The sequence below is a fragment of the Zootermopsis nevadensis genome, unplaced genomic scaffold (assembly GCF_977971745.1).
Source record: "Zootermopsis nevadensis isolate Lab colony 2312 unplaced genomic scaffold, Znev_1.0 Znev_ptg000012l, whole genome shotgun sequence".
NCBI lineage: Eukaryota > Metazoa > Arthropoda > Insecta > Blattodea > Termopsidae > Zootermopsis > Zootermopsis nevadensis.
The window spans coordinates 8589497-8605034 of record NW_028259144.1 but is presented as its reverse complement, the minus strand read 5'-3'; the positions used below and the strand labels follow the sequence as shown (position 1 = coordinate 8605034).

The 15538-nt window shown below is 36.7% G+C and overlaps 1 protein-coding gene across 8 annotated transcripts in view; it reads left to right on the top strand.

The window, feature by feature from the left end:
• Window positions 1–15538, top strand: part of Spt20 (transcription factor Spt20 homolog) — a 46717-nt gene that overhangs the window by 6301 nt on the left and 24878 nt on the right. For 7 of the 8 annotated variants that reach the window (XR_002544115.2, XR_002544114.2, XR_015534924.1 and 4 more), the window contains 9 exons: window positions 743–1026; window positions 1438–1650; window positions 2402–2533; window positions 3100–3413; window positions 5264–5960; window positions 9056–9212; window positions 10374–10922; window positions 11695–11880; window positions 13831–14204. Coding sequence is in view for 5 of the 8 variants with exons in the window: in XM_022070552.2 (XP_021926244.1) it covers window positions 743–1026; window positions 1438–1650; window positions 2402–2533; window positions 3100–3413; window positions 5264–5960; window positions 9056–9212; window positions 10374–10922; window positions 11695–11880; window positions 13831–14204 (2906 nt within the window). In the remaining 3 variants the exon portion in view is untranslated. The remainder of the gene's footprint in view (window positions 1–742; window positions 1027–1437; window positions 1651–2401; window positions 2534–3099; window positions 3414–5263; window positions 5961–9055; window positions 9213–10373; window positions 10923–11694; window positions 11881–13830; window positions 14205–15538) is intronic. The other variant, XM_022070569.2, reaches the window with a different exon arrangement.

Genomic DNA, 15538 nt, shown 5'->3' with positions numbered 1-15538 from the left:
AATGCCGGATATAGTGTCAGCAGGTGTGCCTTTTGTTTCTGCAGCACTGTCATTATCACTTTCAGTAGAATCAGACACACTTTCCGGAATAATGTCACTATCACTATCTATTGTATCCAAGTAATTGAAAATATCGGCTCCATCAATTATTGAAATTGCACCAGCCATTGCCGAAGTGAGAAATCTAAAAAACTAAATCTATATACAATAAACTAAGGAAAATAACGAAACGATATCATAAGCACTATATAAACGTCAACTAAAAACACAATTACAAGACTAAACACTTATCTTAGCAAAAATACAGCGAAATCCACAAGCAATCATTGTAAGCAAGCCATGAGGTCCACTTCTGAGCTCAACGAATTTCATTTGTTCAAAAAAAAAATTTTTTTTGTTTTCCTAGAGGATTGATCTGTAGAGTAAAACATTAACTAAGGTATAAACTATCTGATGCAGTCTTGTGTTGTCATCTGGGAGCCTTGTATGTAATTGAAACATCAGATATGGTAGGTAGTGACGGATCGGCCGAATTCGTGGCTTAACAGCTACTGCTTTGGCCGATGGATAGGCCGGCTGGTATCCATAGGGTTAATAAGTTAGACCTTCAATGTTGTTGGGCAATCAAAGTAGCTGCACATTATTTGATGTCTTAGTAAGCATATGCATACTCATTTGAGCCCAGTTTCATTTGCTGTACATGCTTCTTTGTGAAAGAGCTAGTATTGTGTTCTTTTTATAGCTGGTAGCCATCCTAGCACCTGTGCAAACACTAGCACTAGCAGTTCAAGTAATAGCAGTGGCAGTGCTACTGAAAGTGTCATTGAAACTATGCGTTGGCCATATCATGAAGATGAACTTCTCCACTACATTGATAATGAGGAGTTACCTCCGGTGGTTGTCGATCTGTTGGAAGCATCAAACCCAGAATTGTTTTACAACGGTTGTATCATAGCGGAAGTTCGAGATTACCGAAAGCATTATGTTTGTGATACGCATCATGTACTCCTCCGACCAACCACACAGGCAAGTATATTCTAGTAGAGACTAAAGATATTCAAATTAAATTGTACATAACGCTGTTTAACATTATACTGAGCATGCTGGCTCAGTGTTAATATGCCTGACATACTTGGAAGCTACATTAAGCCTTAGCCAGGGCACACAGTATCTTTACTTGATTTTTTCATGGGGTCTCCCATAGGGTAGATTTTTACCTCCATTGATGGGATGATTATGAAGTTGATGGTCAACACAGGAGACCTATAGTTTGGCTTTTATCTTGGCTGAGGTGATGGCGTCAGTCTACGAGCAGAAAAATCTGCACACACAGATCTGATACGGGATGAGAACCAGAACCATCTAAATTAAGACCATTAGTTTCCCTTTAGTTTTAAAATGATTGGTTTAAATTTTGACTGTTTTCATGTTGTGCAGAGTCTTCTGTGTGATGTGAACTTGTTGACGGCTGATGGTGAATGGAATGCAGAAGATAGGCTAGCCTTGGAGAGTCAGCTAGTTTTAGCAACGCAGGGTCCTCTCTGTCTGGATCCTTCACCTGCTGTTTCTATTGTTAGCAATCGTATGCAGTACCATCGTCATGCTCTAAACACCAGACCTCTGAGGCGTTGTGCTAAGAAGTTTTCCCAGGTACTGTATCTATCTTCATAATGTAATTGATTATTAAATGTTGGTAGCAAAATAGTAACAAGCTATATCATAGAGATTGTAAATAGTGACTATGGCACTTACGGAAACGGTACAGTGAAATTCTGATTTTAGGCTCCCACATTTACGGTTCTCTTGCTTGGTGTTACATATAGAACATTTTGACCAGCTTTGAATTTCTGTTCCACACAATGTTTTTTTTAGAAATTTTAGTAAAGAAATTGTAGATAATCTGAAGTTTATTTCATTGCCAGATCTACTTCAGTGTTAAGTACTTACTTACTTAGGATACTTAGGTGACCCGTTCTTCAGTGCCTTGAGCATCTGCGGGTCCCAACTTTTGCTGACTTTGATCTATTAGACAGTTGGTAGGACTCCTTGAATGAGTCATCGGCCCATCGCAAGGCCTCTACCTGTACACAGGACAGCACAACACAGAAAGACGCGGACAAACATCCTTGCCTTGAGTGTAATTCGAACCCATGGTCCCAGTGACCAAGTGACACGAGTCCCACGCCTCAGACCACGCAGCCACTGTGATGGCATATTAAGTACTTAGCAGAATCAATTTGTTTCATTGCAACCATTACATATGATGTAATATGATGTTTATATCTGTAATTAAGTAACTATTGGAGTCGCTGAATTTAAGTGTGTGAAAGTTTAATAAAATATTTTGTGGAACTTGTAGATAAATTTAACTGAAGTAATAACCTCATTTTATATTTTGCAGGTGTCAGTAAACAGGAAGCGGAAACTAGAGGAACACTGTCTTCATCATGACATGCAATTACATGATTTCATCGCTCGATGGAGAGCAAAAACTCATAACACACCAGTTTCTGATAGTAAGCTGCTCAAGAAGGTATGTTTTACTTTTCTGTATATTTTTTTATATATTGTAATTAAATTGGTAATTACACATGAGTTCTTATTGATATTAGATTTATTCTATGCACTAATACAATTGATCATTCTTCTTGAATTAATTATTCTGTTAGTCTACAAATTACAGTTGTAGCAATGGTCCTAATAAGTACATAACTCATAATATCAAAGATATGTATATACATATGTACTGTATTTCTGTTTATGGCTTGTTCAAATGAAATCCATTTGGGGGGTGTTCTGGGTAAAGGAGTAGAGGCTATTAAAAAAACTTATAATTGGCGTTCAGGGAGGCATATTGTTGACACACCAGGTAGTGGATCCCCTTCGCAAATAACTCATCACTGTAAACAGATGGTTGTGATAATATGAACATTTCTTTGAATATTAAACTCTGACTAAACTTAAGAAAGTTGATGTATCCTTAGTTACCACACAGTACTTGCCTTCTGACTACACTTGTTATCTGCATGCGTGTTATAATTTGAAATAGTAGGCTGCCTCATGTTGCCCATTCATTTGTTATGTTCTGTCTGTTTTCAGCCATGTGAAAATGGCTTGCCAGTGCCTCATCCCTCTCCTACTTCTCCATTGGACTCTACGATGCCAGATCTCACTGTACCTGAAGGTGGCGTGGACGTTATGAGGTTTGCCCGAGCATACGAACGTCCTCGCGAAACAAATGACTGCTCTCCTCAGCTTGTTGAGGAGTATATTCTGGAATCTGAAAGTCCTGAAGGAAAAATAAACCACATTAAGCTCTCCATTTTTCAGCGGCTATCCAATGCTGAATACCTGGGAGAGCTGTATGTGGACAGAGACTACAAACAAAATGAGGATAATGGCACTGCGTGCAAGTAAGAACTTATAAATTTCTATATATTTTGTTTATTTGCAGTTTCTGCTTCATATTCGGTAGGTGCTGACACCTGCTAGCTTGATGTTTTTTACCCTTGTATTCTTTCTTCCGAAATGTAATCCACATTATTGTGTTCTGTGAATGAAACTAGGTAATTTCATTCTGTTTATTTCCATTTCATAAATTTCATATCTGTTATCTTATTCTGTCATTTTCCATTCTATCTTTCACTGGTTTTCAAGTGTTGCATTTCTATGGTTTGTAATTTATTTGTATACTTCTTACCTAAGTTTTGTTCATGCATTGACTGAAATTATGTTGGCTTGAAATATGTTTTTATATTATAATTGTGAATATTTTTGTAATATATGTAAAATGTAACTATTGTCTTTTAGCATTTGTGGAATTTTGAATTGCTATATATGTTATGACATCATTTTGTGTTTTGACATATTTATGTTTACTTATTTATCTAATTATTTATTTTACTGCCTTAATACTGAAACATTTATTTCTGTCTAAACATGTTTTAACTGATGTTAACACATTCACACCCTAGCTGACCACACTGTAGTGTATATTATTTAACTCTCTGTAGCCCAAAGTTTATCTAAATAATACTTAAAAGTTATCTGGCAGATTTTGTTCACATTTCCAGTGCTTGCAGTATGTTGTATATTATCTAAGAGAGTCTTGTGGAACATTCATAGCTTTATGCAGAGAAACCTTCAGTCCATGCCACATAATGTTCAGAAATTTGACCATTTGTCTTTGTTTAATTTACTGAGACAATTTTTGGTTTGTCACAGTGCCTAATGTGTTAAGGGTCAGTTGAGTTTTTGCTGTCAAACAAGAAGTAAATATACAACCTTTTAAATCTAACACAACAAAATAAACTGGTTTCTTGTGCTTGTGCATGCTACTGCAATAGCAACAGATGCAAGGAGGTGCCTCCCCCCCACGTGAATACATTAAGGTTTCTGAATATACTCATTATTACTGTTTTATTATATTAAAACTTTAAAACCCAGTGGCAATTATATATACCACCTTCTTTAATATTCAATGTTTTTTTTAAATTTTGTCTGCAAAGTGTTCTTGCGTTGGTTGTTTCATGAGTTTTGTATGAATATCACAGTGAATAGTGAGTATTTCCTTAAACAGCAGCAAGCAGTTTATCTTTGTAATTTGAGATTCTTTGTTTTCTTTGGGGTAGGAGGGAAGTTTTAAATATTATTTATTGAAGCTGCAGCTTCAAAGTGTTTGCTGTGAAACCAAAATCATTGATTTTTGTACTGTCTCTCTATTACTGTATTGTCTAAAGCAGTGGTATTCAACCTGGGGACGTGTAACCCCTGGAGTATGCAAAGACATCTTAGGGGGTACGTGAAATTTAAAAAAAAAAAAAAAAATTATGATAAACACTGAATAATCAGTAATATAATTTATTTAATTTATTTCAGATGTAGATTATATACTATGTATAACTTGAATTATACACCAACAACTTTGGGGGTACAAAGTTGAAGAGAAATTATATCTGGGGGTACGCGAACAAAAAAGGTTGCGTACCATTGGTCTAAATTGACTGACACAAACAGTGGTGGCTTAGTTTTGGATGCTTCTGTGCATTTACTGTCTTGTGCCCTCGTGAGACTGTCAGCTTCAGAGATTTGATGTATAAAGTATTCATTTACTTCAAGCATGAAGCAGACATTATTTGTGTGTGTATGTATGTGCGTGCATGCGTCTGTGTGTGTGTATATATATCTATGCCCCTTGCTTGTGTCAGCCATTTTGATCTGAGTTTACATCCATAGAGCATTATTTTATGTTTACGTTTTATAGATTTTACCTTGGAACAAGAGTTCAGGCCAACCGTTACATCCAGCAGTTTACTGAGATATTTACTGAGGAGGGCCGTAAGTCAGTTAGAATAACCCACATTGTTCCTGGCCAGCCTACAAGAGTAACCTGTACAACCAGCATGAGGGACAGGAACGCCCGTGCGGCACAGCAGGCACAGGCCCAGGCTCAGAAACTACAAGTTCAAGTGCAAAATACAATTCAGGTTCAAAACCAACAAACTGTTCCCCAGCAAAATCAGCTGTTGCAAGCTGCAAGTCAGATACAGACTTCTGTTCATGCCCATCATCTGCATATGCAAGCCTCAAATCATAGTCCAGCCCATCAGATTCAGGTACAAACTCAGCAACTTCAAAGTCAACATTTACACGCTCATCAGTCTCAAGTGTTAAGTCTTAATAATTCGATAGTGTCGCCACCGCCTGTGACGAACATTACCAGTGTTGCTAATGTAAGTAATTCTTCCATTAACAATTTATCTACTGCGACACCAGCAAATGTTATAAACGGAACAGTCGTTGCACCGAACATTGCAGGAACTAATATAGTGTTGCCAAATGTTACGAATTCTCTGACATCAGTATCGACAGCAGTGGGAACGGGAGTCGGTGTGTCTTCGATGGCTGGTGTTACATCACAGAGTTCTGTCAACAATGGTTCTGCACCATCATTGACATCAGTATGTTTCTGTCTGTTATATACATATTATATATATTTACTAAAGTGGATAGATGCACACTGTTAGTGTCCATATGCATCAAATTCAGTTTTATAAAAGTTTTCAAAAATAGCTCATCATATAAAAATTCAGGGCAATTGGAAAGTCACAAAACCCATTCCTGATCTGTCTGTCAAAAAATAAATTACATTGAAATCAGAAAACAAATGACGATAAGTGTTGGAAATGTCCACCATGTTCAGGGATGTGTGCGTTCATTCTTTTCCTCGTATTTGATGCAATCCGTTAATGAGTTCCTGTGCCATGGAAACAATTTTCCAGACAAAATATTGTCAATTTGTTTGGCATGGGAGAATCATTAAATGTGTCCCTAAACTTATTCTTGCAAGTTAAGTAAGAATGAAATGCCGGGTAGTGTTTGACAATGAACACTGTGAAAAAGACATTCTTGCACTTTGACTGTTTGAAGACGACTGACAGACTGGCGTGAGCAGGTTCCAACATGAAATAATCTGTGTGAGCTCTTGTATAGCCAAGGTATTATTCTGTGTTTCTTAATGCAGTTGAATTGTCTTGAATTGCAGCCATAAATAAATAGTTTAATATGGGTTGTGTGACTTTTCAGTCACTCTGTATATGTGTAAATAAGATTATTACCAAAACTTTAATACATTTTCTGATTTTTTATATGTTTGATATGGTAACTGATTTATAAAAGAACTGCAAGTTTACTTCTTCTGTGCCATTATCATATTCCATTTTGAATAATGAACAATGTGTGGAAGAGAATATGTTTTCACGGTGCATGTCTGTGACAATTTCATAATAGCTTAAAAGAGTATTTAATTTTCTCTGGTAAATTTAATTACATTCAAGAGTGACTGTTGGATTATGCCAATATTATATTACACATTGCTTATTGTCTGAGGTGTATTCAATATACAAGATATTTTGGAAGCTGGCTGTACACCTTTCTTCAAGCAATTAGTTATCATTATACAAAAATATGTTTTTTGTGTTTATTTTTGATTTGGTCAATCCAAAACACTTGGAACGCTGAAGAGATATGTGAAGTCAAATTAAGTCATAGATTAGTGCCACTTATTTTGTAAATAAAAAGCACTAAATCAGTATCTGTCACTACAATGAAAACCAATCACATGAAATCAGGATTAGATCAAATTCTTTAAATGCTTTATATATTGAATAAATCTCAGATAATATAATATCCAATGTTATTGCAATGCATTGAATCAAGTATTGTTACAAATCATTGAGATTTCCGGTTCTAACAGCTGGAAGTATGAAGATTACTGTCTTCTGGAATGCTGCACAGTATAGTCTGGCAAACATTTACCAATGTTTCAGAGGTGCTTGCCGCCTCCATCAGCAGGGCAAAGACCTCTGAAACGTTGGTATACTTCTACCAGATTACACAGCGCAACCCAGAAGACAGCAATCTTTTGAACAGTTGTAAGAGCTTACGTGGAGGTGTGCAGCTGCATTTTGAGGATTTATCAGTGCTGCCGCATGCAAAGTTTGACACATGTCGTGGAAATTTTTGGAGCTACCATATTAAACCACTGAATTTGTGGTCATCCATTTGTGTTCGTTTGAGAGGCTTGTCAATTTCAGAGGTTTTATTGTGTCAGTTTGAATTCTTGTGAATTGTTTACTGGGAGAGATGAAGCAAGAACAGTTATTCTCTCAATTGTGGAAGGATTAATGAAGGATAGTTGGTCTTTTCATTTAGATTTACAGTTGCCTTCTGAATACAAACCTTAAGTATTATATTGGTATTCACACTTTAACTTGGGTGAAAGTAATATGGAAACAGTCTGTTTATCAAAATTATATAGAGTTAAATACATTACTTAAATATTTAAGTAATTTGTGATTTCAGCATGATTTCAGTAGGTTAGACTCTATATTTACAACAGGAATTTTTCTGCTGTGAAAACCTTATATCCTACTTAGGAATTTTTGTTATTTTTAAAATATAAATATTTGTTGGTGCTTTTATTGTCACTGGTCTGGTAGTCTGATGCATTGGGTAACAAAATATGAAGTCCATACTTGATGTACTTAATGTATTCAGAACAACAAAGTATCATTTTTTATTCACTGTTGAAGAAGAGATCAAATGCAAGGTAAATGGTTCTAGGAACCAGAATACTTTTATTTATGTGTGAACTCACCACAGGCTTTTGGTGACAGTCAAAAAGGGGTGGTCCTCCAGCTCGGGGATTGGGCTGAAACTCCTTACTGTTAAAAGCTAACTTGTTACAAAATGTTACGTGTAACTGCAGACTTCAATTGAGTCAGAAAAATCTAAGCAGCAGAAAATGGACATAAGGTTTAGAACTTGGAATGTCCAGGATGTCTGTATAAGGTTTTCAGGACACATTTTAAAGACAATTTAAAAGAAAACACCATTCAGAAGAAAATCTGTGAGTAGATGGGAGGATAATATTAAAATGGATCATAGGAAAATAGGATGGAGGTTGTGTACTGAATTCATCTGGTGCAGTGACAGACTCGTGTGAACATGGTAATGAATCCTTGTGCTCCGTAAAATTTACTATCAGCTTCTTAAGAATAACCTTGTTCAAGAGAGAGATTGTGAGTTTGTTATATGAGATTTACTTTGTTTTAGTAACATTGTTGCTAAAATAAAGTGAGATGTGACTTCCCAATGTTTGAATTGATGTGACACAGGATTTCCTTTAAAATCCTTCTTTTTAACATATGACAAACCACAAGGACTAAATTTCATTTACTTTCTTCATTTTTGTTTGTTGCGAGGACTCCAACATTAGACTGGAAAACTATTTATATGCTGGACTCCTTCAGATATAACATTAAGATAATTAGTATAATTATGAAATATATATATATAAGTGAATACAAAATTTAGTATAAATGTGGTGTAAGTTTTTTATATGATGAGCCTTCTTGATAAATGTTCAGCAATGTTTTGGACATGTGAAGTTATGTGAAAAATATGGCTAGCCTTGAGAACAATGAACATAATTATTATAGGTCAGATGTTTACATATAATTGTACAGATGTTTGCTGTATCGTTTTATTTTAGCAACAGCAGCCTCAGATGCAGTTGTCGTTGCAGCCAGCACCTAGTCAGGTTCAGAAATCCTCCTCAAGTGGTCCCCGTCACATAACCAACCCAGCCATCAGTGCTTTAGTCACCAGCTTAATGAACTCGGCACAACAGTTTCAACAGCAGGCTGCTGGTAAGTCGATTGTCATTTGTTCTCTTAAATTTTTAATTTTCATGCTTTAGAAATTATACATATTTAACCTTTTCTTTGCTCTGATTGTGCCAAAGAATTAGTTTTTATCACTATTCAATCTGATGGGTGCATAGAAAGTGGTTTTCTGTTGCATATAATCAATCAATATGTCTTACTTGCATTAAGGGGGTGCCCATTTTGAATCTAGGATGACATATCAGCAATTGTTGTTATTGATTTCATTATATTACTCATATGTTATGGTGAATGCTATTATAGTAAAGATATCATCAAAGTACTTGGCATGTGGGTGATGTCACAATTCTAGGAAATTAATAGTGATTCTACCTTTATTCAAATTATGTTGTCCTCAGGAAGTGTGCCACTTGAATAAAAATATAATACTCTTTGTCAGTAAAACAAAATCTTAAAACACAAACAGAATATTCATGTAACTCACACTATGGACCCAACTGCACAATTTAAAATGCTGTCAATAACAAATCTGAGATGTGTTTTTTCCATTGCATGACTGAGACTTTCACCGCGACCATTATGAGCCACTCATATCAGTCACTCATACATCAAATAGTTTGCCAATATCTATACCTTTAAATAGTCCATGACCATGTTTTCTTAAATCACTCTTATTTATTCATAATTTATAATCATTCTTATCTCTTTCAATGCTGCATGATGTCTGTAATTTATGTAATACTGTTATATAACCTGCATAATTCATGGTTAAGAATGCAAACCATGAAGCATCCTGCTACTTAAATTTTTCTGCTATCTTTATGTTTAATATACAGAGTTACTTCATGTGAGATGGTAGGTTTTCATGACAAAGTATTGGTTTGAATGTTGGAGAAAGCTAGTTTGAATTCTGGGCTAGGAGTGGATGTCCTGATATATTGTTCATGATTTTACTTAGTCCTTCCATGCAAATACTGATATAAATATAACACCTTGAAATATGCTGTGATGTCTTCTTCCCATATCACCTGAGTAATCATTGATACTCATTTGGACATTTCTTATTCAGTGTTACATAACCTCAGAATTGATACAATGTTATAAAATAGCAAACTCAATGTATTTATGTGTATTGCCTGTAAGTAGTCATAAGTAGTATTTTACTATATATGTTTGTTTTGACAGCGGCGGCAGCAGCAGCAGCGGCAGCACAGGCAAATTCAAATGCTGCTACAGCGTCTACAACCGTCGCTGTTTCTGGTACCACCAGTGGTGTTGGATCATCTGTTGCAAATTCAGTTCAAGTAACAAGCAGTTCAAACAATTCTGCTATGCTAAGCCTTCTGAACAGTTCACAATCCACAGTGGCAAACATTAATACAAATGTGAATCCAGCTACTGCTCAAGCCATCAGTCAGAAAATTCTTGCCCGAAAAATGACATTAAATCTTCTTAATCCACGTTTGGTGAACCATAGTACATTACCTAATAATAGTATTACAAGTGGGAATACATTAGTTCAGAATAATGCAACGGGGCAGCAGCAGCAGCAGCAACCAGTGAGAGTGACACTCTCGTCTCTGGCTTCTCAGCTTGCTTCACCTCCCGCAACAACAACACCAGCATCACAAACACAACAGGCCTTTACCATCTCATCCAAGAGTCAAGGGTTCACCGCATTACAAACATCCAATGTGGGAGTTTCTTCTGTTCCTATTACTACAGCAAATGCAGGTCTGTAAAATTTTATTCAAGATGCATACGCATTGATAATCATGAAAATGCCGTGAAACTGGATAGCCAGCTATGAAATTCATGTGGAAGAGATGATTTTTAGCTTGCAGTTTGTATTATGTGAGGAAAGATGCTTGTGATTTTATAATTTGTGTGTGCGTCAATCTTACCGTGTGAGTGGTGCATGCATGTGCCTACATTTATAAACAGTGAAAACACATAGAGAAAACATTAAAAGACAATGCTACAAAGGAACAATGCCTAGTAACAGACTAGCACTTCAATAGCAGAACATGAAGATGCAAGATTATTTATACCAATGTTGACCATTGGACGCAATTCTGAACGAGTTCTATATACCTCCATTTGTTACAGCCTGTCTCTCTGAAATTCTCCCATCGCCTTCTCATTGTTCCAGCTTTACATTTTCCAAGAGGATTTCACAGCAAAATTGTGTCTGTATCTCTTGTCTTCTCCGTGCTAGCCACAGTTCTCAGGCCCAGATATTTTTCTGATCATTTCAGTTTTAAACATTTGTAATTTATGTACTTCGCTTACAGTAACATCATATTTCACACATGCCACAAAGGTTCAGTATATACTCTGCTAGATTTGACAGATTTCACATCAGAATTTATTGGTTCTATATTTATTTATAAATCATATAAGACATGATTATTTATTTAATTTATACTTTTTATTAAGATAATTACATATGTGCTTATGGAACTAGATTATTGTTATGGGAAATAATTGTTTGTTATTCTTACAGGTGCGAGTAAGGCAACATCTCAGCAGGTTGTAACATTGAACCATTCAAGTAGACTCCTCAGTTCCTCACCAGCTTCAAGAAGACTGTCGTTGACTTCGCTAGGGAACACTACAGCTGATACAAATACATCAACAACTGGGTCTAACCTTGGCTTGTCAATGCCTGGACTTTCCGCTCTCTTAGCAGGTAAATGGTTGCTGTTGAATTCTTGTCCTTAGGTTTTCACAACTGGAGGTCAGTGCAAAACTTTGGGTTTCAGGGATGAGTCACGTCAAATGTCGAAAAGTTGTCCAACATTTTTGCAAACATTGCAGTCGCCGTCTTCATGTGAATATGTTGGTTGGGTATTTTTTGGAAGCCTTATATAGGGGATGTGGTAGGTGGCAAGTGGGATGACAGATATGATTGGCAGTGCCAGAGATGGGGCTACCATGTCTTGTGTTTTATGAACACAAATATTTATTTATTCCAAGAAATGATGGACATCTGTCACTTTAGACATTAAAGTGCAAGGACTTACAGAAAATTATATTCTGCAAGTGTTAAACAAGTCAAAACCTTTATTGGCAATATTTTTTGTTGAAATGATTTGTCTATTCTTTCTTTCTATGGCGCAACAGCCCAAACCCGAGCCTTGGCCTCCTCCCGTGTGGGAGGTTCTTTGTCTTTTTGAAGTGTGCATTTATGAGTAGTGAGTGACAAGCCCAATGCGTTTGCACAATTTCTACTCAATCCTGATTTGTCTACTGGAACCATCTAGTAGCAAATCAGGATAGACTTGGGTTACAATTTTGCTTACGAAACATCTTGTTCATTCTTGTAAGGTTCTTTTATATGCCATAAATCTATGACATGGTACCGCTGGCTTTGAACCCATGAACCTTGGGTCCAGTGGCGAGTACGCTAACCACTAGTCCACCGAGGGCTAAACAAGTCAAAGCCTTTGTTAGCACATATTTTTTATTTAAATTGTCTATTACAGTACCAAAATACCTTACAGAAATTCAACATAATAAAGCACTACAAAGTAGCCTCACCTTTGTGTTCCTTTGTGTTGTTGTTTAAAACTTAATCTTATAAGTAAACAGTACACTGTAAACAGTAACATTATAGCATAACAATGTAGTGTAATACTTTTGTCAATTCACCTCCATTCCGTGAGTAGAAAAATATCTTTCATGACCTTCTAGCCCCTATATGGTTGTTGTAGCATACCCATGAAGCAGTTGCACGAAAGTTAGTGCACCACAATAAAAATATGTGGGGATTTTGATGATGTTTCTTCAGGCATTCTTTCCTAATATTCTATACTACTCTCTTCTCTATTAAACATTTATTACTGAGAAGGCTGGAGCAGGGGTAATGCATCTGACATGTATGGGAGTATCGAGTTTGAACATTGAATGGGACACCATCTATCAAAATATTCATTGTGGTTTTCCATCAGTCCTTCCTTGCAATTGCCAGAACAGTGCCTTTTAGTAATCTATTAACAGAATTATGTATATATGTGTGTGTTGTCTGCATAAATTATTATAACTATATCCATGCTGTTAAGGGATTTTTGGCCTTATGGTTTGCATGACTGGCTGTAACACCACTGCCTTCTGGGTATGGCAACAGTTGTCATGACCCACAGTTCGCTTTAGTGTTTGTAGTTCTTAATGACCGCCACGGTGGTCTAGCGGTTAGAACGCTGGCCTTGTAATCCTGGGGTCTCGGGTTCGATTCCCGGCGGTGCCCGAATTTATAACTTGTGTTGGGCAAGGCCGTGGTCTAGGCAACACGGAGTTTTCCTCCGTGGCATCCCAACAATTACTCCATTCACACACAGAAGAAGGCAATGGCAAACCACTTCTGGATCATCTGCCAAGAACGTATATGAACAGGTCCCAGTCCGAGAAAAGGATGGAAGGATCCTGTTCATATGGACCTGTCGTCAGACAGAACACTAAATAAATAGTTCTTAATGGTTATTATTGTCACATACGGAAGTTTATTAGTTCCTTTAGATGTATAGATGGAAACCTGCAAACAATCAACCGGTTTCCAGCTTAATTCTTTCTGCATAATGGCAGCTACTCTCTGGTTCTGCTGATAAATAATACATACTGTTATATTTTGTGTTTATTACAGGAACACCTTCTGCAGACCATCCAATTCCAGGTTCAGGCTCATCAGTGTCATCTCTCCTTGAGAGACTCACAGCATCATCATCTACCTCAGGGACAAATCCTCCTTCCTCCTTCACACCTCTGCCATCATCGAGTCCTAACGCTCAACCGTTCAGTTCGCCGTCACCTAAAAGTCAGTTCCTATCACAGTCTCCTTCACCGAAGAATCAACAGCAGCAGCAAACCCATTTCCCGTCAGCATCACCTAAACCTCCTGCAACTCCTTCGCCACTCTCAAGTCCTCCACTGTCGAGCGTTAATCTTAATCTTCAGGGACTTAGTCTGGCAAGTTTGCAGGGGGCCATGGCCAGTATCCCGGGTCTCCAGAACGTTCAGGTGAGTTCAATTAATCATTGTCCTTTTTCCTCACCTTTTGCTGGTGTGGAACTTGATCTCTTGCCATAAATATAGAACATAGTTTGAGGGTTCACCTTCACATACACAGTGATGGACATGTCTACATATACTCTGCCTAACATTATTCCAGTTTTAAACCAGAGGAATTATCCTTTGTATGCGTGGCATCCACCTTTCAGCTCCTTGTTCACTGGTTTCTCACCCATATCGCTGCATATTTATTTTACTGCACATACTACATGTATCTGATGTCTGGATTAACCAAAGCACCGCATACTAGTTACACACTATACACAGAGTCTGTATATAAATAGTTTTATGTAGTATTACCTTTTTTGTGTGGTAGACTAGCTTTTAACTGTGTAATGTATATGTGTATTTTATTCTTGACGTGTATTTTCTTAGTCATTGTTGTTGAATGCATTACACCGTAACTGTGTTGAATATTTTATATTTATATGCAGTCTTGATTCTAAAGTTCACGTTTTTAACACCTGGAGATGGCCCTTGAGCTGAAACGTGTAGTGTAGAGTAAAACCAATGATATTTTAATATATATACTGTGTTGTCTGTGTGTTTGATGGTGTACTATGTTTGTATCATAATACCACAGTAGAATTCTCTCTTATAAGCTATAGTTTGAGGGTAAGTACAAAATGCTGAGTTGAATCTTCAGAACTAACAGAGGAGTTGGGGACAGTTACACATTGAAGAGCTTCATAATTTGTATTTTTCACCAAATATGGTTAGGGTGATCAAATCAAAGGGGTTGAGATGAACATGTAGCATGCACAGGGGAAGCTGGAACATACTCATACAATTTTAGTTTAAAAACCTAGACTGCTAGGGAGACTTAACATAGATGGGAAGGTAATTTAAAATGGATATTAATTAAATGTGTCTGGACTGGATTCATCTGACTGAGGATACAGTCCAGTGTGGGTTGTTGTAAACAGAGTACTGAACCCTCAAATTCTATAAAATGTGTAGAATTTCTTGACTTACGATATTGAGATAATCTTAAAACTTTGCATACCATGTAGTGTATTAGAATATAGGGTAAACAAAACCAACAACTATTAACACTATTCTAGACACTATTGCCATACGCGTTTTGACCTCAAGAGGTCATCATCAGTGGCATCAGGGAATTAATACATATAGTCAAATGGTTACTATATGACTATATGTATTAATTCCCTGATGCCACTGATGATGACCTCTTGAAACGCATATGGCAATAGTGTCTAGTATAGTGTTAATAGTTGTTGGTTTTGTTTACTCGATATTGAGATAATTTATATTAACATAAC